Source organism: Papilio machaon, chromosome 11 (genome assembly GCF_912999745.1).
Source record: "Papilio machaon chromosome 11, ilPapMach1.1, whole genome shotgun sequence".
Lineage (NCBI taxonomy): Eukaryota > Metazoa > Arthropoda > Insecta > Lepidoptera > Papilionidae > Papilio > Papilio machaon.
In genome coordinates, this window is record NC_059996.1 from 5,762,869 (window position 1) to 5,789,977 (window position 27,109).

The 27,109-nt window shown below is 32.7% G+C and overlaps 1 protein-coding gene across 1 annotated transcript; it reads left to right on the forward strand.

The window, feature by feature from the left end:
• The first annotated feature begins 19,357 nt into the window (after window positions 1-19,357).
• Window positions 19,358-23,752, forward strand: LOC106711538 (toll-like receptor 6). Its single transcript, XM_014503878.2, has one exon. It carries the CDS (start codon window positions 19,531-19,533, stop codon window positions 23,560-23,562), a length of 4,032 nt encoding a protein of 1,343 aa, XP_014359364.2. The 5' UTR covers window positions 19,358-19,530; the 3' UTR covers window positions 23,563-23,752.
• The last annotated feature ends 3,357 nt before the right edge of the window (window positions 23,753-27,109 follow it).

Here is a 27,109-nt window from a genome sequence, read left to right on the forward strand (position 1 = left end):
GTGCGTCCCTGTTAGTTTGGATGATTGATAATGGTGGCTTAACACCTCGGCGGATTGGTCTTGATTGAGTGTGGGCTTTTTGTTGTGTTTGATCAGCTAACCGATGGTCAGCTTGATTGGCCGCCTTCAACGTTAATTCTTAAACAACACTTCCATTGTGTTCCATCAGATGGACCCGTCTTACACACGTCCGTAAACATTTGCCAGCGGGTTTTTTTTTTTTCATATGTTTTTAATTTAAGAAATACAAAGACTACAATACACTATATACTAAATTTTTTTACGATTTAAAGTCCAGAATTTTTTTTTTTTCATTTTTTTATTATTTGAATTTTATTTACAAAAATCAACTTACCGAAGGCCCATATCGTTTGCTGTTATAATCATCGCTATTGATAACGCTGACATATAAAAATTGTTAAATATAAATTAAGTTTGTCACACGCTCCGACATTGTGTCACGTAAATATTAATGTAGTAGTTAAATCACGACTATTAATCATGCTTTTTATTAACGAGCGTTCAGAAAGCGTAAAAACTGTTCAATTGCAAATTATTCTCTTGTCGAGATGAATGTTTATCATAGGTGGATGTCTGACACGAGACACGAACCTTGACTCTGTGCTTTCATCAAACATGTCAACTTGACGACATGTTGGCTTATTGAAAGTAAGGACTTATAAAGTTTTTTTTTAAATATCAATATTGTTACTTGAATTTTGCACCGTGATTTAGTCGTTGGCTAATAAAAAATACTCATTCTAACTATTTACGCAGAAAGGGAATAATATTTAAATCATAAATGTCTTGCCACATTTATAGTAATATAATTATTGACATATTAAAAAGATTGAGATAATAATGTTTAAAGAGATTGGAGATTAATCGTAAAAAATAGATCTATTTTACAGAATTCCTAGTATTAATAGAAAACGTATCAAATTTTTAAGTTAATGAAATAATAAAATGAATAAAAAGTCAAACCACATAATTCGAAATTGCGAAAAAATATTTTTAGAGAGAAAAAGTAATTTGTTTGAATTATAATTCCATTCGCATACGGCCCGCGTCCTGCTTTAATGTCAAATGCAGATCACATTTCAAAAGGAGAAAATTTAATAAAATGAAATACTTGCTAGAAATAAAAAACAAAATACATTCCACTGTGAAAATTGAAACTTGAAGTCGTCTAATTTCACTTATATTATGTTTTTAGTTTATGCAAATGTTTGAATCAGTTAACTTTGTATATAATTATAACTAACGTAGATCATTTTATATTTCCAGTTGTTTTGGACGTGAGAATTTATATACATTTGAAAGGTAAAAGGTAAAGGCAAAGTTTCAAGGCTACCCAATTGAGTAATTATTATTTACAAGTACTGATTGTCTTATATAATTTTAGTCGCCTTTTTTTCTAATGTTGGTAATAAGCCAAAAAAAACTGAGACACTTTTGTTCAAAATACAAACATTCTTCGTCGCTCTTCAAATTTTATTAACGTCTTATTTTACAATATAAAGACATTAAAAACGCCTATTAAAATGAATTGTTCATCAACACGCAATAAAACTCTTAAAAACGCTCAATAATATCGTCTAAATCACACGCCACTTTTAAAACGCCGTTACGTTTTCCTAATCTCGGTTTGTTTACAAACGGGACACCGAAATTAGCGATCATTAGCGTAATAGCCGCTCCAGATAGAGTCGTAGTAATAAATTTCTTAATTGCCCTAACGTCGACGAATAGACGAGATTCTTGGACGGTGATGCAAAACTGATCTTGTGGACCTTTAATGCAATAATTTACGCAACGACGATGAGAGATTAGGTGTTGAGTCACGATTAAGTGACGCCTAGTAATTATCAAGATGTTTATCATGGTCTATTAACTAGAGCAATATGTCGTGTAATAACTATGTAGATCAAGACTGGATAAAATTTATCATTAACTACTTCGTTTAGTGATACGAGTATTAAGATATTGAGATTTGAATTGAGTTAGAAGCTACGAAGTATCTAATTCTAGTGTAAATTATGTTTGTACAGTAAAAGCCCTTATTTAAATAAAATAGACCTTAGTTATGTAGCCTTATTTAAATAACATACAAGTATCGATAAGGGCTAAAATATTCACTCATATTGAAGTACGACTTTCACCAATTTAATACCAATTATAAAACAAAAGACATCCACATTACGTATAGTTGTCAGCTCATTATACGTCAATCGAGGGGCTCAGAGCCTACTCAAGTTGAGGGCGACTAGGCCATAGTCATACAAGTTGGCACAGTGCGGGTTGTTTGACTTCACACATCTTTGAATTATGAGCAGGTTGCATCACGATGTTTTTCTTAGCCATAAGGAAACAGATAAATGTATATAACGTATGAAATTCTAAAATCAAAAAACACATTGGTTTATGGTTGGGATCGAACCAGAACCAGAACTAGACGTTCTGGAATATAGTACGGTGCGGTAAAGCGCTTAAGAACTGCGCCACCAACGCTCTGAATATTATTAACAAAGATTTGCAAATTGTTCATTGTTAAATTGAAACACGAAATAAAGATTTTGAATAATGTCTTAATAAATAAACTTAATTTTCAGTACACGTATAGAAATTCCTTCTGATTAGCCAAATACTAATACATTGTTTATGAATTACGTATAACAAGTACTTTTTAATAAAACCAACACGCAGATGGCTATCAGCCAGGGATTGTATGTAATAGAAGTCCTAAATAGAATGAATCGTAATGTACTTACGTTATGTAAATGTAAATAAGATCTCACGTCCTTTTGTCGTATAGAAATTAATATAATGTGTAGGTATGCGTTCTGTCAACAAGTGTATGAACCAAATACCTTATAAAGATTTTGTTTGTTATCCAGATTGTGAAACAAATTCATTTATTTTAAAATAAATTTATCGAAAGAATTTCAGTAGTTAAAACAAAAAAAAAAACAAGAAGATATTGACATTATTGAAATGGATTCTGTGGCTTGAATCGAGTACGCATTCGATCCTTCGCGGCCGCGTATAAAGATGATTTGTTTAAAATACCGGCAACTACAGGTCCCATGATGAATATCGCGTCCGTATATTCGAATAATGATCCCGACTTGCACTGCATTCAATGGCATTTTGCATACAATATGGTAGATGGATTTATATTAAAATATGGCGAACGTCAGTGCCGGTTGCTAACAATAAATTATTCATTGCGCGCAGTCAATTTTCGTTCAAGATAAACAGTCGTGGTATAAGTGTATCAAATTCACAGATGCAAGGATGCTCATAAATATTCAGATTACATGTTATTGTTCTCGGTTTGTCTGTAATTAGATCGCCCACGAGAGGAAGCGCTGCCTTAACGAGTTAGTAGCGACAAAATTAAATAAATTATATGTACGAGTGAGATGATACAATTACACTTTGTTCCATCATTACCATTTTGTTGACGAACAGACTTGGCATAATAAAATGAATATATTGTTTGTTTTATTAATTAATAAAACAAAGTACCTATATAATATGTCCCGTCTCTTAGATACCTACAAAGATAAACTAAATCTAGTTAATCTCGTTTAGTTTTAATACGAAATTATTAACGTAAAATGTTTCGGTAATGTTTCATTAAGATTCAAAAATTATTATCTTAAATATGATAATAATTTTATTATTATTTAATAACATAAAGATACGTATAAACGTGTGACAAATTCAAAAGAACTTGTAAACTCCAGATAAAAGAAAATAATACTTAAAAAAAGTGTATATTATACTTTATAAGATTAACACCGGTCATCAAGCAACCTTTACAAATCAAATTAAATAAGGTTTTCCTTGTTGAAACAATACTATCAGGTAAGATAAAATGTTGTAAGACTTTATTCCAAGAAGTTACAGTGATTCATAATTTTCTACAGAGAATATGTACATTGTGAATCACTAACAGAACTTCGATCTCCTTTACAATAGATTAGGTGGAAAATTTACATGACACTGTGAAATCTTATTTTACGGTCAAGTCAGTTAATTTGGTGAAGTTTGAAGAAAATATGGTAATAAGTCGACGTCTACGCAATGTACAAAATAACTGTAATTTTTTTAGTTAGGATTTTTTTATGACAAAATTTTCGGGTTTAGTTCGTAGCCACACCCAATGGAACTTTTCGTCCATTTCTTACCATTAGAAATCATAAACAACAAGAGAAAATATAAAGTAGATTAAGAATTAAATATTGAATTACAAAAGCATAAATTAAAAAAAAAAGAAATATTTCCTACGAAGTTATTAGAAACAAGTGTAAACACCGACGGGTTTAAATTTGTTTCTGTCAATAGGTAATGGTAAATTTGAATAGACGGATGACTTATAGCTAGTTTTACTCGTTCCCAGTATGAAGAATGACCAACATGACCTTACAATTTATATCTTGGACTCATAAATCAAGTTCAAATGCTATATTGGTATAGACATTCGGATGTTATTCTATATAACCTCTTCCGTAACGCATTCAGCCTTTTACTGTAGCGTAAGTGTTTGCTGTGGATGAATAGCGATAAAAACTTTATTATTATAGCTCTCATCGAAATAAAACTGTGTGATCAGAGAAGGAGTGCGAGAGAGTTATAGCTCACGTATCGAATCATATCGATAACGTTGGAAACACTTTCGTTTATTAGCTTGCATATTCATTTGCTTTTAGTCGAATGGGATTTACGTTATATTTTCCAGTTAACGCAAGTGTATCTAATATATTTAGTTCGTAGTTTTATTTCTAAAACATAGCATTTTCTTTACAACATCAAACTTGAGTTACTGATCGGCGTTTATGATTAAATATTATTCGTGTAATAAATAATTTAATTAAATATGGTATGAATAATATGAGGTTAACAGGAAACTGATAGCAGAGTCAGAGATGAAATCAGAAGACTTTTAGTGCTGTAAAAATTAAAATTCAATTGAACAACAACTGATTGTTACAAATGTGTTCACAAATTACTATCGACATCGAGATGATTGACAAATGAATCGATTAAAATGTTTCGACTATTCGCATAACAACGCGAGTGTATGGAAAATGTGCGACGGCAACATGGGCGCACGAGAATAAATTGTGAACTAACAAATTGGCGCGCGGCTCTCAGCAGTGATAGATTGGTTTGCGACGTGTGTTCGAAACAAGGGCCAAAGTGCTACTCGCAATCACAGTGCCTATTCGATGATGTTTAAACCAAAAGCTGAGTGCGTGTTATCTAGATTGATCAAGCAATTATAGATTACATATAGATCGGAGAGTTATGATTCTCAACGTTTACGTTGTCCTCCATCTTGCAGCTTCCCAGATTCCATGGTTTATGTGGAAACATCTGATGAAAATATGCAAATGTAAAATCTTTATTCACCAAAATCTTTTTACTTAAATTTTATTTTCACACTGGAAGTTTGTGGTGTGCGTGATTTATGAGACCTCCATTTAGCATTGAACTATTTACTGCACACGCTACCAGAATCAAATCTAGATGAAAACTTAGGCTTAGGCGGGTCAAGGACTAGAAATTTTGTACATTTATAAGTAGTCTATTACCAACTAGTGTAGTTATTTATTTTTTACGGATAAACAAATCAAAAGAAAAATGGTACTGTTGAGCAAAACCATCAGTATTTTCTTATTTCTTATTTCTATCGTTGTTCTTAGAAATGACTTTGTATACATTGTTTTCGGAGATTGCCTATGACTTCATAATAAGTTCAAAAAATAAGTCAGTATTTGCGCATTCTAGAGTTTGAAGTTAACAAAATAATCTTAGAAATAATTACGATACAAAAAACGGGGACACGAGCTAACTGAACAAGTGTTCGACAAATAGCCTCAACAGTATATATATTACAATTAATAACTGCTTGTTTATAACTGGCACGCGTTTAGAATTCATTCAGACAATTGGTACAAGTGGTGTTGCAAGCGATCATCACAAGCCCAATTGCTGTTCGAACCGTTTGATTCTATTGGGTACAAATCGAGGCCGTTGACTCATTCAACACTAGTCTATTTACTAAACTAGATCTGTGATTACTGTTCAGGTTCATTGTGTTTGTGCGGTTACGCAGTTCATTAACCAACCATGAAAATGCAATCGGAAATTCATTCATTTGACACAATATATGTAAACTTCCATGTAGAGTTACCGGCTTCAGTATTATACTCTCGCTGTATTGAATATTTAATTAGTAAAGGTGAACGAGAATTACAGGAAACATTTTTAGATACAATTCATGTATGTTGTAATATATGTTAAAAACTTCAACATATGACTGATAAAGTGGTAGGTACTAAAACTGAAAAAGCTTCTCGATTCGAGTATACGAGTACTTGTAGTAGCAGACATAGAGTAGTTACACGTCGAATCCGACATAGTGAGTTTTTTTCATAAATCTAGAATAGTAAATTGTTTTTGTAGGAGAAAGCTAAATATTTGTATTAGTTTACATTGTTAAAAGTAGAGGTCAATTATCAAGATACAGCTAATAGAGTATACGCGAATTTCTCGTTCAATAACAAGCTCATTGTTCTGTTCGGCGGTACATTGAAGGAGGACTGGGAAAATATTACAATCCATCATGTTGCCATGTTTTATTGTGCTCAGTGGATACCGGGTGAATATTTACATAAAATTGATGAGCACCCATGAGGCCGACATTGCTTGACCTTGCCCTCACGTCTTGTGAAAGCGAACGCTTTTATCTGACTAATAAGCGAAAAATTGAGTATCTACAATCGTTCCTAATGCTTTCTCTAAACAATTGTATATATTTTAATTGGAAAGACTCATTGTGAATTATGTTGTGAGTTACAAACAACATAGCTCACAACTTTGTAAAAGACTACCGACATTAGATACTAGTGGGTGGGATGATTTTCGTGAAGATAGAGCAACGTAGTTGACATGGAAATTTTTGTGTTGTTATTTGTCGTATAAAAAACTTACGCTTCTCTATATAAGTATTAGTCTTGATTTAATATAGCAGACTTGTTATAATTTTAAAAGAGACATATTGTTAAAATTTAATCCAAAAATGTATTAATCCAAAAAATATCCTTAGACACTGTTTACGAAAACACGTGTAACACTTTGACCGCTGCGCCATTAATCAATTTTATTTACGGCAACTTGGTTATAAAAGAGTTTCATACTTTGTACTTTGTTATTTGCTTGTCAAGATAATTTTTCTTTATTTTTTTTTAATATCCGTACCGCAAGAGTTCTGGTAATGCTTAATATCAACGTGCGACGAAAGGTTGACGTATATTTAAAAGTAATAGAAACACTGTTTAATTCTTTTAATGGTTAGACACTAAAGATGTAATATGTTGAATTAATTTGATACTGTTATTAACTGTTTATGCATTCTTCATTAACGTATCATCATTAATTTTATATCTAAATTACTTTTGTAATGATTCTTCATTGAACAGAAGCATTTACTGTTAAGTTCTCTATTCAAAGGTTTCTTGTATGATAACTTTATCTCCGTCGTTCATAAATCTTCTAGAAAACATTAAAGATTAACAAACTCCTTTTTCGTATCATTACAAGTAATGAACGGAATAGATAAGATATTTGCGTCGAAGCATATTAATGAATGTCGCGACAACTTTTAATCAATTTATATCAATATCGCCAATGGCCCGCTCTGTACTTGTTAACGGGTATTAATATGAATTTTAGCGTTAGGGCTGTCACATTAAGGCAGTGAATAAGACGAGTTTTCTAAACAGTATAGTGTTTTAAGACGAGAAAATTCATAAGATACACTTATAAAGAAATTTCATCGTAATGTTAACATCAAAAAATATTATTAATAAAGTTGAAGGGATTTTGTTAGCAGTTTTATTAGAATGTCGTAGATGTCCTTGCTTGTTTTGTTTGATATAGAATTTATGTGACCAATTAGAAAGTCAATGCCATAGCGACTATTGTTGATTATATCAAAATTCGCCTTGAAATTTAACTCCGACCTTTGTTCACTTTTATCACATTTAATTTTTAAATATTTGTTATTGTTATTGCATAACATTAAAATTGCTATAAACCTTGTTTACAACTTTGTTTGAATGGAAATTGCACGTAGTAAACGCAATTACATTGTGATATCTTTTTATTAAATGTTTGTTTTTGTGTTCATGTTACAAATTCATTTTTTAACGATTTAAGTACAATTTTGTATTCGTTTTATCAAATATTGTACGGTTAATGTGCTCACAAATGTGTAGTATTTTTTTCTAACTATAGATGATGTTAATGTTTGGTTATATGTAGAAAATGATAAATAGCAAATAATAAAACAATATGTAGCTATTTAAGATTTAATATTTGCATAACCAAATAGCACCAACCCTAAGAGTCATCTATTCGAATTAAAGCAGAACATGTGTGGCATCTGCCTATATGCGGCGGCCGGCCGCTCTGCTCGTAAATACTCGTATCTGCTTTAACAGGGACATGTAATACACACCGGACAATACAGGACAATGTCACATTATATTATGTCATCTTAATTTTGTGATATAAAATTACTCTTGGGAGAACATGTAACAAGGAGAGTGTAAACATGAATGCGGAATGTTATGTTTGCAAGGGAAGTAAACAAGAGACGTTAGAAATGAAAGGTAAAATGGTTAAGGAATTAGCGACTACTGGTAGAATTAAATGAAAGAAATGTGATTTTGGCAACAAATTTGTAAAAAGCGTTTAAATTCTTAATTTAAAAATAGACTCAAAGAAACAATAGTCCGTTTAAAATTCACTTAGAAAGTGTCGTGTGTAACTCGTTACGGGTTCGGCGAGCGAAGCGGAACAGTTTTAATTATTTTCGACTTTGCTCGGTTAGGGGTTTACTTACGTAAACGGTGCTATATAGAGCAAATTGGAATTGATCAAGTTAAGTAAACCGCATTGAATTAATGGCGCAGTGACCAGATACATTATCTGGAGCTCCGACCCGACTATCTGATACTCATTAATCTATTGCTTGCGTTTAAGTCAGAGAAACGGTCATTAATAACGAAGGGACATGGACGGACTCTGTAGGTCAAAGTCTATATTAATAACTAATAGTGTGATAGCTAAACAAATCAGTAGATTGATAACGCTGTATATTATGAAGAGAGTTATTTCGTGTCTCATCTTCATCTTTTTAAAATATAATAACAAACAAAAAAAAAATCCTGTCAACAAGTGGACAACCGTGAAATTCTATGCCGTCGCGAATTATTAAACATGTTTTTGATTTATCACTTTTCTTATCTTTGAAAATAACCGCTCCGTTTAAATATATGCTATTAACTAAACATGTCTGTCCGTGTGACTACTTTATCTGTCGCTAACTAAGAAAAATTTGAGTGTCGCAGCTAATTGGCTCGGCGTACGTGACATATTTCTGTAAGAAACGAAAGCTAACTGCCTGTTTTCTTGGAACTTTCCAAAGTAAATATACCCACGATCTCTATCGAATAATAATAAAGATAAATTCGTACGAATAATGTTTTTGCTTGTTATTTCTTTTATACGAGTATAGGTTATGTTCTTTTCTTAAATTATATCTTGAACTGTTAAAGATCAAAATTACTGAAGTGTTATTCGCAATGTAATTTGTATTCTTGATTAGTATGTAAAATTGAAAACTTCTTAGCATATTATCATAGTGAATGTGAGGTATTAGGAAAGTCCTGTTTTAACTTAGTGATACTTTAATATGAGAATATTTAGTACTATTAAAAATTAATGTAACATAGAGCTAATAAAGTTCCAAGTAACATTTATATTTATTTGCAAAAATGAATAGGTAATGTTAAACATTTTTGCATTCATGACCTTAATTAGTTACTTCCTTAGTGTAAGACAAAGTCAAACAAGCTAAAAGGAACAAATAATATTCTCCAAACAAATGTTATTTACTTAGGAGGATTTCGTACATGACTTTGGAGTTGCTTTACCTTTGCGCTTACGTTAATTTATTTAAACTTTATGTTAATGTCAATTTCTTTTGCAGAAAATAACGATCCTTAAGTAAATTTTCGAGCTGATATTTTTTTAAAAAAGTGTACGGTATTAATTTAAAATATATTGTAATTTTTTAAGAAATTACAGGTCAAATAATGTATGTATATATTGCATAAGTATGTTATTCAAAAATAGTCCGTATTTTCTCGGGAATAAAGAATTAAATTCATTTAACAGATCGTTGAATAAATCCGAATACCAGTAAGTCAAGGAACATGGCTTTTGATTGATCACTGGCAGTGAATCTTTAAAGCATGTCGAATATTAATCGACGATGACTAAACTTAAATAAATGGGATACATTACAAAAAATCCTTTTGTATCGTGACATTGAGCTATGCGTATGAACTTCAAATACTTTTTTTGCAAAAATAACTTAGGATTTTTTTTAATGTACTAAATTCTTTTTAATTATCTCCTGAAATTGCGACTAGTAGAAAACAGACAAACCGTTATATTTACAATAATCACTTACAGATCAATCAAGGATGGAAAAGGCAGCAATAGTTGGAAAAATGGCAGTGCAAAAAATGCTAAAATTACAGCGATTTATATAGGGTAAGCAAAATAAAACGGTGAAACAAAATTTGCGCTCGAATTTAAGTCCCTTTACTTGCAAATATGTACCTATAATTCATAAGTAAAGAAGGCTAGGCTAGGCTACATTATGAAAGCATATTTTCCATCTGTAATATAAATCAACTCTGTATGTATTCAAACATTTATGATTACATCTCGCGTTGTCAACGATCTGTCGAATCTTGTTCATGTTACATCAGTAACGCCCCTTCATCGATGTTTTCGATTACACGATACTATCGATTATAATTTTTTGATTGGATGTTTGTTAGACATACTTCATAATTATTATAGATACATATTATTATATGAATCGATTCGAGATAAGCGTAAACGGTAAAGATTGTTTAATTTTTTCTAGCTAATTTTGTGCTTGAGTTTCTTATTGGTTAACAATATTATGTAACTTCATTTTAATTTTGTAATAGCTTTCCTAAAATTTACTACAGTATTTGGTTACAATCTCTAACATATTTATTTCTATGAATTATTAAACAAAAATAATACGCTCTACGTTTTATTCATTCTGTTGGATTACACGTACGTACATATTACAACAACGAATCAATTTGTGAAGTTGTTTTACTATATGGAGACAATAGAAAATAAAGGTTGAACTAAAATTACCATATTTGATACTAAGTTCCCCGAAAAGGTTCAATAACTTCATTAGAAGAATTCACTTTGTGAGACCAATGATCTAATAAGACGACCTCTGACCCTAATACGCTCGATGTCACCTGAACTAAATTTGTTTCTCAATGCGGTGTACCGTTATACCATTTGCTTTAAGTGTAACGTAATAAAGAACCTTTTACTTTTGACATGGAATAAATGTGCTTTATCCGTTACTATACTATCATTAGGTAACATATTAACTATATAAAACATTCTACATTTTATCATATTGATTGGTGTTGGAAGGGATAAAGTTAAGAATATAGAGGAATATTAGAAGAAGTTTGAAATAAGTGCCTGTGATGGAGAAATTGAGAATTAAAAGGTTAAATATGGACAAATTATGCGGAGGGATGATGATCACATATATAAAAAAGCTACAAAGGAAGTGGAATACCGAAAAAAGTGTGGATGGATTGTCTGTAAGAGGATATGCGTAAGATGGGAGTGAATTTAGATCTGACGTCTGATGGAGTTACATGGAAGAGCAGTATATACTTCTTATGATGATGATGAATATGCAGGTGTTGGACGTTGAAAATCAGTTCAGAAGTCAATAGTTTTATCAGTTTATTAGATCAACAAACACCCTTTTCTATATTTGTAACAGTATTAAATTGAGTAGATTTAAACTCTACGTTAACAACAATATTGTAACATCTTCGATACTTATATTACTTATCTATTACTAATTCATATATATCCCTACTGAGCTTACCTTTAAAGACTCTTATTAATTTTTGTCATTCATTTGTCATACATTTAATTTAAAGCTGGTAATCTCGTCTTTTTACTAATTTATTTCCCGTTGTGTGAGGGTCTCGGTATTAGTCACATCCTTTGTGATGCTGACTCGTGGGTATGCATAAGATTTTTCCAGGCCATCCAGTCGCACCCACACGCCCGTGTTCCGAGATATCAGACGGGATCTCTTCATGTTTGTCTAACAAGCGACGTGTCCGAATACAACGTACTGTTTTATCTGAGAGCGCTAAGATCGTTAGTGTAGTGTGGATATGCCATTTTATATTATTTTATTTTACTCGTTTAAACAATCACTCATTTAATCTAGGGAAAAGAAGAAATTGTATCTTAATTTGTGTTCAATTAACCATATTTTGTTTTCTTCCTTCACAAACGCTTTATTCCATATTCTACTTTCAGGTAAACATCGTATATAACTAACATTAAAATGTTTAATAATAACATTACTTGATTTTGAATGCCCCCAATTTATGGCAAAGTAAAATGATAATATATTAAAGAGTTTTTATATTATTATACACAATATCAAATAGACATACACATATCAAGCAAAATACTTAATTTATAGTTAACTAACGGATGAAAAAAAGAATTGATATTTATTTTACATTAGTACGTATTTTACGGAGAGCACACATCCAAGAAGAATTGCTTAAAATTTATAGGGGTAGGTCCAATCTATTCTAGCAACTTCAAAAACATGATTTTAATAAGATTAAAATAATTGTATACGTCTCAAGAGATGGACGAGACTCGGTCAGGTGCCAGGAACAAAAACTATTAGCTTGCTTCTTAATATTATCCTTTCCATCTGAAACGCGTATGATGCGTCAGCTATAATATCCTAAACAAACTGAACTCCAAATCTGTTTAGACTTAACTCCTAGTAAATAAAAAAAATCAAATAGTTTTTAGACATATAATTCTTATTAAAAATTAAAAAGCTAGAGAGGCAAAACTCAAAAGTAACAATAAAATTACCATCTTGCTTTGTAAACTTTAAAAATATAATTTGTTTTCGAAAAAGTTTTGTACTCCAATTTTATACACCGAATAAATTCTATTTTGTTGTACTCTTAACTTATTAAAACTCTTACTTTTAACTTAGTAACTGTCATTAAAAAATCTCTTCTGGTAATACATAAGTATTATATTAATAAAGGATTGTAATTAATCCCGATAAACCAGTTATTTCAGGTGTTCACTCTTTAGTATACGTAACTAGAATTAACACAAAAAGTTAGTTTAAAGATGTCCTCCGTTGCTTCCCTTTATTCAGATTTTATCACAGTTCACAAAGGTACAGGACACTGGTTTTTTATTCGAAGATATTTTCATCGTGCCGTATTAATCTTAAGGGTGATTAAGTTTATTTAAAATAACAAAAGATATTTTTTCGATCACGACCATAAGGGAAAGGAGTTAATTAGGGTTTCAGTAGTCCAAAGAACGCTCACTATAGATCAAGCTTCTAATTAGCGCTAGGTTTATTTTTACATAAAAGTGAAAATGACAATTAAAGAAAAGAATTTCTGCACGAAAGAAATAAAGTGTTTTCAACAAAAGAGCTTTGATACAAATGACAGTAAGATACTTGCTTTAATTGCTAATTTATTTAAATCATAAATTCTAGTCTAAGAATGCTGAGAAATTTCAACATGAACTTGAAATTTCGAAATTCAAAAACATAAGTCCAATAGTCTTGATCATTACAAGACTTGACCATGTTGACGTCAATCAATAACTATACGATAAGATCTTTACAGTCAGTAACCTTGCAAGTGTATGTAAAATGTAAAACATTATTGATAGAAGGATTGAAAAAACCGCTACGTCTTTAAAGCGGTTGAAGTATGCTAAAGTAACAATGTTTTTTAAATATTAAAGGAAATCAAAATACAGTAACATTAGAATTTAAATTTCGTCCATTTTCTATTTCTAGAGGACTGTTCTTTTATTTAAAATTAGCTTTTACCCGCGACTCCGTCCGCGCGCAATAAAAAATAGAAAACGGGGTAAAAATTATCCTATGTCCTTTTCCTGGTCCTAAGCTACCTGCCCACCAATTTTCAGTCAAATCGATTCAGCCGTTCTTGAGTTATAAATGGTGTAACTAACACAACTTTCTTTTATATATAGAATAGATGTTTGAAATCTAGTAAAGGACGACGTCAAAAGACTTCAATGAGATTTCATCGACTTTGTGAATGGAATCGGAATTAGCTTGACGTCACTAATTATGTAAATGTTTGTAAGCCGGACTCGCATCGCAGATAACAGGACCGGCACAGATTCGATGTCATGCATAATGCAGTCCACTAATGCACCTGTTAATTACATGCCCTTAGGGTGATTATTGATTAGCAATTTGTGCCGCCATTTTGTCTTGCGATTGTTTTATCGATTTAGTCACTTGTCGATTCTTTTTTTATTTTTATTAAATCATTGAATTGAAAATATGTTTTAAAATATTAACATAAGCTAATATTTTTGCTTGGTCAACTTTAGTACACTTTTAACACAGTTTTCACTGTTTTCACAGTTAGCTTCTACATTTATAATATTCTTCTAAGTTATATTTTTTAACCTTGATCCCCTAACATGGGTATGTCAGAGACTTTAATTACGAGTACTTTTGGCGTCAGTCCTTTGGTTACTCCAATTTTAATTTATGTTTTTAATTTCGTTGTTTTATTACCATGTGCGGCGTTCTCTCTGTGTATGTAATCATACCCACAAGGAAGCCGCACTAGGACATGGCCTTTACTATCACAATGCTTGCACTATTATTTTCAAACATTGTTTTCATACGGCATGGCACTTATATAGTTCTGTTAACCTTTCTATAAATTTTTAGTTTTAAACATAATATAACATTAAATATTGCATTATTAAATCATAATATCCCTTAACTCAGAAGTTGAGCGCGAACACAATGCATTAAGGCATTTATCTAAAGTGTACTTGGAAGGTAAGACAATAAAATAAGCAGAGGGGCCGAGGTTGGACATTTTCCCGAGATACATTTTGTGTTCGCTCACACCGGAGACCGGATAACGTTTTTATTGTTAACAAGCGGAGAGCCGTGGCCACGACGAGCGACGATGATATCTCCTCGTATGAATGATGACTTCGTGCTGGGCCTTTGCAGCCAGGATCCACCGATAGACATAAACACGCGAGAGAGGCCACGAATATGGAAATTGGCTTAATGCCATATTTAGTGTAAGTGTTTGTCTATTAAAACTTAAAGCTTAACAGTAAGGTGTAGGTACCTTAAATTATAGAAGGTACGGTACGGAATTATGCAAAATGCTTTGGTGACAAATTTGGAGAGGTGCCTAAGAAATTATATTAAAAGAAAGTCCTATTTTTTTTAGTAAAAAATAGTAGATGTTTTCATTTAGTAGAAGTTACGATGGTGATAGATATTTTATTATAAACTAGCTTTTACCCGCGACTCTGTCCGCGTGGGATAAAAAATAGAAAACGGGGTAAAAATTATCCTATGTCCGTTTCCTGGTTCTAAGCTACCTCCCCATCAATTTTCAGTCAAATCGATTCAGCCGTTCTTGAGTTATAAATAGTGTAACTAACACGACTTTCTTTTATATATGTAGATTACTATTAAAATCAATAATACTTCATAGCTTCTAATATTAAAATATCTACAGCAGAAATAAAAGAAATATTTATTACCCCATTCAAATATTTAGCTTATCTAATTGACTGATTTAACTATATAAATCGATTGAGTCCATCGATATCTCGGATAAAACAATCTGCATTTTATTCGGGGAATACCGGTTATTTCACTTTAAAAGTTTATCTATGATGACATTTTTATTGCTATAAAGTTAAACGATACATGTAAATATTTCAAGAGTAAGATTATGTAATTTATCACATGTCATTTATAACTGATTTTGTAGGAAAGCGTAAACATATTAAGCAATTTTATTTCATTTGGTAGTAGTTCAAAAAGTGACTACTTTTATTGCTTCAAAAAACCGTGTCTTAACAAAAAACATATCCTTAAGTATTGTTCAGTGCTTGGTGTTTCAAACTAAATTAATATTATCAGGGAGTCCAATTTGTATCGTACAAAGTCTATGGTGAGTCCCATCTCAGTGCGATAGGGGGTCGACGTTTTTAGCGCAAAGTATTTGCTGTTTGGAGCCTTGCTTGCTGATTACACTGAAAACGTGCATTACTTGTAGTAGCTTACGAATAGTGAACCTTTATCGGGTCAGGAGCAATATTTTACGACGATTATCTGTAAAACGCTCCTAATGTAGGTTCCCTAACAGATGCCATTACTCACATTTACAAATAACTACAACGCCTTTATCTTTTCAATACCCGTATTTTATTGTAGTGTTTATATTGGATCTTAAAGATAACATCGGTTCCTACGGTTTTTTTTAAATTTTAGAAAAGCGCTCGTGAAGAAAAACAGAAACTTAGGTTCTTTACCTATGTTTTTATGATTCTAGACGTATACATAATTAATGTTGTGAGTATTTGATTTTTTCAAAGGTTTTAATGTTTGTTTGAGAGGAGTAGGTTTTGTTGTTTTCACATTATACTTTTATTCAACTTTTTTACTATACAAACACGAAAGTCTTCGTATTTTTGGTAAGAATGACAATAATTATAAAGATACTGTCGTAAACAACTTTCTTAAGACTTTAACTTAGAAAGATTTATAACAATAAGAATAAATGTGTGAGATACAAACGATTATTTGCGGTGTTGACAGCTATGAACTGAGCAAGGACGTTTTACGAGTGAAATCTTTTGTCTCCACGGATTTATGGAGGCAATAACATAATTGCGGTGGAATGTCTTTGTTTTAAATGTCGACGGAAACCGCTTCTATTGCGGACTTAACATCGAAAAACATTTTTATTCGAAGTTATAAACCATACATTGTTAAACTTTCTGCTACGGGACCTTTTAATTGTCTCTGGTCGCTTTCTTGTACCCAATATTACAATAGCTTAACCGAAGTACTTTGAATGGATCGTAAATCTATGGTACGCCACGAAAACAACCAGGTCTAATACAAATTGTTTGTTTCAATTCGGACCAACGTTTGTCTCAAGCGTGCAATCTTTAACAAGAAGCAGTTTTACAATTTACAATGCTTCTGTCTATTTTGGTTCAAAAAACTTTTGTCACTAAAACGGAGACAAGAGTTTCTTAAGACAGTATCGTTGTCTGTAATAAAAACCCCATATTATATCGCATATTTTGTTTCGTATAATATGTAAGATAGACAAGACTTTAGAGCGATTTATATGTTGTTTTTTGTAATGAAAAGAGGAATTTTTATGTTTAATTAAAAATTTATTTACCATTCATAAAAGTATTACATTATTATATTACTTACATTTATAATTCAACATACGAATATTTTTTTACAACTTTTACCTCCGTAGCTACACATTGCGTGAACACGAATCATACCGTATAAAAACATCGTGTTATCTTTACGGCTTGAAACAAAGATGTTCTATAACGAAGGTGCTTGAACTTGTCCTATATCGAGCAATGTCAATATTACAAAATTACGTTCCCTAAGGAGTATCGTTATAAGATGTTTTCGGAGCTGTATGTTACAAGATAAGTGGTAATATTGTGTTTGATTTCGGCTAGTAAATATTGAGTCGTCACATAGGCACGTGATATATTGACTCTCCAATATTGACTGAGAATATCAATAGGATGGACCACTCTTGTGTGACCTTGCCGAGATAGGATTCGGTTCCCGGAAATTCGTACCGAAACTATACTTTTAAGTATATCTTATATTGAAAACCGGAGTTGAAGACAGTCGCCGTGGCCGATATCGGCCGAGATTACATAATCATCATCATATTGAAGAAATCTAAATTTTACCAACTTTTAACAATCCAAGGAAAAAAATTCATGTTGAATTATATTAAGCTTGTAAAATGGTTGTAATAATTAATTTTTAAAAGGGTAATTTTTTAGTTTTTTGAATTGTAATTTAGGCGTGTTCGACGTTCTGATAAAATCAGATATCTGAATAGAGGTAAAACAATCCAGACAAGCTTTAGATTACCTTAGGTAAGAATAACTCATTCGATTTACAGATTAAAAAAAAATCACAGTCTATATAACAATCATGAATCATTTGGTTAAAGATCTAATGTTTCACCAACTGCTGCCGAAATGTTATAATATTTTTTTTTACAGACAGTTCACGTTTTTTACGTTAAGCTCACGTTGCACTGAATAATATTAAATAAAAAGTGGGATTTACCTAAAAGCAACCTTGACTATTTCATGAATATAACCTCTTTAAGATGACTAGCAAATTTTTATAGCAAATAAACATGAAAGGAAGAAGTCTATCATATCAAATTTTGAAACGTATTTTGAGATTCAATTTTTTTATTATATTTTGCATCGATAGAATGAAGCATCTGTTCTCGTGTCAAAAAAGCCTAGTTTGACAAAAGGAAATATTTCTTTCCGCTATGTCTTTTGTTACAGTGTCATCAGAAATTCTTTCAATTCACTAGAAGCTGTCAATCAATTTATTTAGCATTAAAATCGTATGTCCGCCCACACGTCAAAATAAGACGCTCTTATAAGTTTTGTACGGATATGCAAAAGATTTTAATAATGTAAGAACTTTTTAATAGCTTCAAGTATGAAGATATTAAAAAAAGTTAGTATTATAAGTATATAAAGTTAAGAAAATTGCGTTTTAAGGTAAAGTTACAAATTATTAGTCTAGACTATTATTGGCCTTATTGGAACACAATAAAGTAATTATTGCCTTCCGTTTTTTTTTTGTTTCAATAAAAAATCATTACTTTTAAAGTTCAGGGTTCAAAAAAATGAACGAGTATTTATATTATAATCTAGCTAATCTTAAAATGTACAAGATATTATTAATACATTAGTTAAAATGAAGCAAGTTTACAAAGTAACACGTTATTATTCACGCACTGTAAAATAAGCAAGATACCAGAGCGACCTCCTTTGAGCTGTAACTTAAGGAGCTGCATTCAATGAATCACGCAGGCCTAAGTCTTCGGCGCTGCATAACCAATATTTCTGATTATTTAAAAACACGCGTGCCATCTGTTGTAAGGCAATGCAGTACGGGTCCCACCCGGCGTCTCTACGCCCTCCGCGTACTGCACCCCCTCCCACTCCGTCACCCATGCGGCTTTCGTTCGTTCAAACTTACGTAGGTCAGTTACCGCCCGACCGCAGGGGAGTATGGCTGCGTTAAAAGTTTTTCTACGATCGCGCAGTCTGTGTTTACATTCGCTTTGAATCGTAAAGTTTAACATCGATATAAACAATCACAAACTGACTTTGAAGTGAAATAAAGTTTTTACCAGTTATTTAAGTGTGACAAATGAACTGTGTTACTGTGCTAATATGACCGAAAACTTTTCTGGAATGATTTCATTAAAAGTTTGGATGTGCTTGGCCGTGGTGGCCAGTGCGCGCGCACGCTCCGCGCCGCCCGCCCCCGCCGGCTGTCAGTGGGATTATTCGGACACAAAGTTGAGTGAATCTAACTTTCTCACGTGTAACATCAAAACCATTGGCTCTGCTGACTTCTTGTTTAAAAACATTACCACGGCGCAGGCGTACAATATCAACAAGTTGAAGTTGACATGCACTGATTTACTATTCTTCGAGAGCTCGCTGCATATGAATACCGGCAGCTTTTTGGGGCAGCTGAGGAAACTTGAAGACCTGCGCATTGAATACTGTAAAATACGTTATGTTCCGGCTACTGTTCTATCTCCGCTACGTGATTTAACAAGCTTGACTCTTCGATCATTCAACACCGATTGGCCAGCAATGACAATGGAATTTCACGCTGAAAGTTTTCGGGGTTTGATGGAGCTGCGTTCTTTAGACTTAGGTGATAATAATATTTATATGTTGCCTTCAGAAGTGTTTTGTCCACTTTTTAGTTTAGAATCATTAAATCTTACTAACAATAGAATACAAGATATTTCCGACATCGGTTTCTCTGATTGGGGTAAGGGGCCCATAGCGCCCGGTAAATCATGTAATACAGGACTAAAAATGCTCGACTTATCTCATAATAATGTGTTAAGACTTCCGGACAATGGACTATCTAGCCTAAGGTCATTAGAAGTATTGAATATTCAAAATAATTTAATTAACGAGATCGGTGATAGAGCGTTCGTAGGATTGAATTCGTTAAAGATTTTAAACTTATCTGGGAATAAATTAGTTGCCGTTCCTCCAGAGCTATTTCAATCTTCACGTGTTATCAAAGAAATCTCATTAGCGAATAATTCGCTTTCTGTTTTAGCTCCGGGACTTTTAGAGGGACTTGATCAGTTGGAGAAATTAGATTTATCGAGAAACCGGCTGACTAATGATTGGGTGAATAGAGATACATTCGCTGGCCTAATTAGACTTGTGATACTGAATTTATCTTATAACTCACTAGTACGTTTGGATCCAAAGTCTTTTCAAGACCTAAATAACTTACAAATCTTAAATTTAGATAATAATAACATTGAGATAGTGAGCAATGGCGCTTTTGCCGAATTAAAAAATCTTCATCAGCTTTCAATTTCGGACAACAAAATTAAAATGTTAAACGAGCATATTTTTTCGAATTTGTTTGTTCTCAGTCAATTGTATTTGGATAATAATCTTATTTCTACTATTCATGAACGGTGTTTCGAAAATATAACTTATCTACAAGACTTGGGCTTGAATGGTAACAATTTAAATAAGATACCCGATGGAATTCGGCGATTACGATTCTTGAAATCGCTTGACATTGGTAAAAATAACATTACAAAGGTCTCTAATACGTCGTTTGAAGGTTTAGAAGAACTTTACGGCTTACGTCTCGTTGATAATCAAATAACAAGCATACCAAAAGATACATTTAGCACATTACCCTCGTTACAAGTTTTGAATTTGGCTTCTAATCAAATAGAAAGCATAGAGCAAGATGCATTTACGTCTAATCCCACCTTAAAAGCGATTCGTTTAGATGGAAACAAGTTAAATGATATTCGTGGCGTTTTTAACACACTAAATACTCTCGGTTGGTTAAATATATCCGATAATAAACTTATATACTTCGACTACAGTTATATGCCGACAAGTCTTGAGTGGCTTGATATTCATAGTAACAATATTACAAAACTAGATAATGAGAAAAACGTACAACAAAATATTCGAATGCTCGACGTTAGTTACAATGCTTTGGAAAATATAGATGAAAGGTCTGTACCGGATTCTATTGAAGTCCTTTTTATAAATAACAACAAAATTCACACGATTCAGCCAGGTACGTTTATACAAAAAAGAAACTTAGAAAAGGTTGTCGTGACGGATAATAAATTGAGAATCGTCGAACTATCAGCGTTCACTTTGCCCCACATACCGAAGCATAGATTATTGCCAAAGTTTTTCATTGGAAACAATCCATTTGTTTGCAACTGTCATATGATTTGGTTACAAAAGATTAATCTTTGGAACCACATGAGACAATATCCGAGGTTTGTAGATTTAGATACTGTTACATGCGAAGTTGTAAGCAACAAATATGGGGGCAAAGCTAATTTAATGGATGTCCCTGAATCACAATTTCTTTGTTCTTATGAAACTCACTGTTCATCAAGTTGTTTTTGTTGCGAGTTCGAAGCTTGTGACTGCAAAATGACTTGTCCCGAAGGATGCTCATGTTTCCATGATAGTAATTGGAACTCTAATGTTATCGATTGCTCTAATGCTGGATATACTGAAATACCTGAGAAAATACCCATGGATGCAACCGAGCTCTATCTTGACGGTAATGACTTTGCAACTTTAGGTAGTCACTTATTTATCGGAAAGAAAAAGTTGCATAAACTGTATCTAAATAATAGTAACATCGTGACCATAGAAAATGACACTCTAAATGGCCTCCATTCGTTAAATGTATTGCATCTTGAAAATAACCGTATAACAGAGTTGTCAGGTGGAGTATTTTCACAGACAAAACACTTACGAGAGTTATATTTAAGCGATAACCTCTTAACAAGTGTCGCTAACTCGACTTTCAAGTACTTGCCATCTCTCCGAGTTGTACATCTAGAAGGAAACAAAATTCTCGACCTTGATAAGAAATTGATAAGTAATAATAATTTAGAAAGTGCTGTTGTACAAGGAAATATTTTCACATGTACTTGCAATAACGTAATGTCCCTTCAAAGTTGGTTTAAAAAATACTACGAAGATCCCGTTGATATGTTTTGTGCAGATGAACACGGAGTTGTTACAAATTTAACGGTATTCGATATGATGGATAAGTGTCGTGATTCGAGTATAATCGATAACACAATTCCAACAGAAAATCAACCTTATCAATACGATGAGATTAGTGCTATAAAGCTCAACTTTGTTCCCTTGCTAGCGGTTGTTCTTATTAGTGTAATTCTTATATTATTGTTCGGTGCGTTAGCTTTCTCTTTTAGGCAAAATGTTCGCCTGTGGGCACATTCTAAATATGGAGTTAGGTTGTTCAAAAGCGCGTCAATTCAGGAAAGTGAACTAGATAGGGACAGATTATACGATGGTTACGCTGTGTACAGTTTATTAGATGATGACTTTGTCTCTAAAGTAGTAGCGCCGGAAATGGAACATTCCGGTTACACAATGTGTTTTCATTATAGGGATTTACAACACGCGCCCGAGAATTATCTCGCGGAACAGATAACAAACGCAGCAGAATCATCAAAGAGAATATTAGTCTTTGTATCTTTTAACTTTTTGCAAAACGAGTGGTCCAAAGTATCTTTCAAAGCGGCTATAAAGAATGTCATCACTTCTATTCACCCTTCCATTAGACGTCACAGAGTGGTGTTCATTTTAACAACCGATGTTAGCGCACTAAATTTAGACGTAGATTTTCAAAACTATTTAAAAACTTGTAACGTCCTACTTTGGGGTGAAAAGAAGTTTTGGGAAAAAATTAGATTTGTCATGCCGGATATATCTAACTTACAATGGAATAAAGATAATTTGAATTACAACCATGGCGTGTGTCCTAATGCAAGACGGCATCCATCTAGATATACAGCTTCTCCCACGGCGCCGGAGCTATGGTACAAATACGACGCGATCCCACCGCAAACTCTTAATAACGTCAATATTGGTGTCAATATTGAAGATGATACGTCAATGTTGACTAACACAACATTGACAAGTCAGGTTCAAGATGGCGATAACCCGCACCACAGTTATATTTCAATAGACACTCAAAATTACGAGCAGCCGTATGGCGGCCGGCCGAGGCCACCGAATTCATTGCGTAAACATCCCGGCCACATCTCCCCATCCATGCTCGACGAGCAGGGTTACTTACAGCCCCGCTCCTCGGTGCACGAGTGCTTGCCACAAACCCATTCGGCCGCACACAGATGATGATAACACGCCCCTAAACATACGTTATCTCTTAAAGATATTCCTTTATGGAACATCACATTCCAAACACATGTGTAAACTAATATGCTTTTAAGTTGGCCATGCCTTAAATAACGTGATAAAACTTGTCATGGGTTATATATTTCGGCCGAATAAGCAACTACACTGTACCGTGTCTATAACTTATAAAAGTATGTAATATTTATTAAGACTGTTAAATAATATAACTTTGTAAATAAATAACTTAACTGTATATTTTATAAGTTAGTTTTAGTTTTAAGTTTGAATACTTTGTAACAATTTCCTAATAAAACAAATGTATAATTGTTATTCGTTAAGACTGATACGAAAATAATGTATAGATTTACGAATTATAATTGCCAGTATAAAAATAACAACATAGTGTATTTTGATATAGTTTATTGTATCTTTGTTACCAAATACTATGTAGAATGTTGTAAAAATGTATAATATCACTAGTCATTAGGTAAGATTACACGAATGTTGATACTTGTAAAAAATATGTACTGTGTAAGCAATAATACCTATCTGTAAACATGCATTCTGCCTTATAGGATTTAAAATGTTAATCAAATACCGAAAAGTATTGTGAAGCTTGTGAAAAAATACCAATTATCATTTTGTCACTTGTTAATCGTGCTATTAAATTAAAATAATTTATATGAATATGTATCTCGTTTCAATTGACACCCATAAAATTAATAGACATTCAAAAGATTTCAATCAAATTTCATCTCATTTATTTTCAAGTGATAAAAGTTCTTATAAAAATTCAGTTTTTCACATAATTTACATATTTTATGAGTCAAACTGCAATTCATATCTAAAAATTTTAACTTTAAAACAATTCTTTGTTTTACCGACAAAGCAAAGAAATACAAAATAGCAGTAAAATATAACAGTTTCGTCCCTTGGTACATTCTAAAAACGCAAGAGGTTGGTTTCTCAATAAAAAAAAAAACTAAATGATTCCGGCTTGCCGACAATCATCGCAAGCCATAATGATGGTCCCTTTTCAGGTAGAAAACGCACCCAAGTCATATTTCAAAAGACAGGGGATTCTCTATGGCGGATATAAAAGTGATTTACAATACACTATATACGAAGCTAGTTACGGTCTGTATTAATGTGACCTTCTTTTGGACACGGTCCGAAGAGTGGTTATTGATTTTTTATTATAGTTTTCGAAGTGCCAGGACAGTCGCTAGCAGCATATGGTGTGACATACTTTGAATGACCGCCGACCGGCCGGTTTTATTTTTTGTTTCGATGAGCTTCCACAACGCATATCTACGCTTATGCAACTGACACTGTTTATTTTTCATTAAAACTAAACGGTTTCATTCTGTTGCCTCAAAAATTTTAAATTTTGCTCCCGTATTTTAGCAGCAGATTGCATTCAGTATTTTGGTTTGTGGAGAGTGAAAAGTAATACATTTTTCTGATTCATTAGTACAATATTATTGGATTTTTAAGGGGGAACTAATAGAAAACTTAAATTTCAAATAAATAAATAAATTTTCCAAGTTAGCGGCCAACTTTCAAGACAAAAGAGGCATTTTAAGAAGCACTTTCAAATACAATCAATGCATTCTACATTGTTATCAACCATATATTAATATCTTATATATAAAAATTACTAAACTAAAATTGAAATGTATCAACGGAAATAAGCTATTAGTCAACTATGGTTACAGAATGAATTTGGAATCTACGGACAATATCTATCTAGTGGTGGGGACACATTGGAAATGATTGACCAAGCCAACGGTGCGTTTAGCCGTGAAATCCTGAGATAGGTCCGATATCTCCAGATATTGATAAAGCCAACCAGAAATAGTTTAAGGACGCATAAAAGATAAGCGTTGGGCAAGGATAAAGTTTTATATCTTTTTAATTTGTTTGGAATAAGGATCGAACTTCTGGGACCGACAAGTCGTGCTTTTACTTTTATGTAAGATGAATAAATGTTTTTTATGAGTATGAGCAGCAACGTATTCATTCTTTTAAAGGCAGAAATAATGCCTAAACCCTAAAATTAAAATTTAAAAGACACAAAAGCGTACTTTCTTTACTTATTATAAACCAAAACAAACGTAACTATTTAGTAATAAAAGTGTTGAAAAAAGCAGTTATAACTACAAAACATATGTCACAAAAATTTATAGTACTTACTACGAGACTGGTCAATAATTGTTTCTTTGTTATGTTTGGATATTATTAGTGTAGATAATAATAGTTCTGGAACCTTTCCTCATACCCTGACATTTTCTACATTTTGTTTGTTATCGGATGACGTCAAATGCACGTGTTACTTGTATTGTGGTGACGTTACCGCATATCGTAATCTGATAGTGCAAGCCCGATATGATCGGCGGAAGGTCCGGATGTAGTCGGTAGTAGGGGATTACAATAAACGTACAATTTACGTTAACAATAAGATTTCATCGTTACTTTGGTCACGGTCAATAAATGTTCGGTTTTGTAATTTTTGACATCTACGTGTAGGTATCAAAGTAAAATATAGATAGCTATTGCACTTCTAAAATAATGAGTTTATTTCAGACTTCTGCGTATGTACCTACTGTCGTTAACGGTTGTAGGTGGAATATATAGCTACTTAGTTAACATGGCTATTGAACAATAATAACGTTTTATGCGAAAAAAACTGTCTAAATATGCATTCTAATAATTTATTTTTATTTAACCAAATACAAAACTAACAAAAGAATGGCTAATCCAGTCAGATCAGAAAATATACCTACTATACGGTTTGATCGACGTCTTGTATCCAAGGTCGGTGCATTTCCCGATTATAAATTCAATCGAAAATGCTCTCGGTTGGTCAACTCATGCCACCCGCTGTTCCAACATGACGTTTCACACTTCGAATGTTTCGAGCCGACTGTAGAGGTCACGTCGCCTCACTCAAGCCGACCGGGAGCGTTTCGACCGGAATCAGTTCGTGACAACAGAGAGATACTTATCGTGATTTTCTGGCCAATTCTAATCCATCGGTCTGTTGTAAGGACGAATAATGGGAGCATGGGAACGCAGCCCAACTTGGAACTAAGCGAATTATTGTAAGTCAAATATGGAGAACTGTTTGTTGAACGATGATTGAGGTTACGTCCGGGGCCTTTGTTTGTCTATTATAATTTTATCGCATGATTGACGTCGAATCTTAATGGAATCCCGACTCTATTTATATGTAAAGGCGGACGTGTTTATATTAAGTATCAAGACATTTATTGACTATAACGTTTTGCGAAGTAAATTGTTACAGTTGTTTTATAGTGTGAAACTTTAATCTTGAACTAACGCTATCTATATTAAGCTATACGTAGTTAAGTTCGCTTAAATATTTAGAATAGTCAAGGACATTGATAAAATAATGAACAAATAATTGAACATCAAGGTTTTTTTTTTATTTTACAAGGTGGCAAACGAGCAAGTGGCCACATGAATTCGCCGAAATGGCGAAGTGACCGATGCCCATAGACATTCGCAATTGCAGATGCGTTGC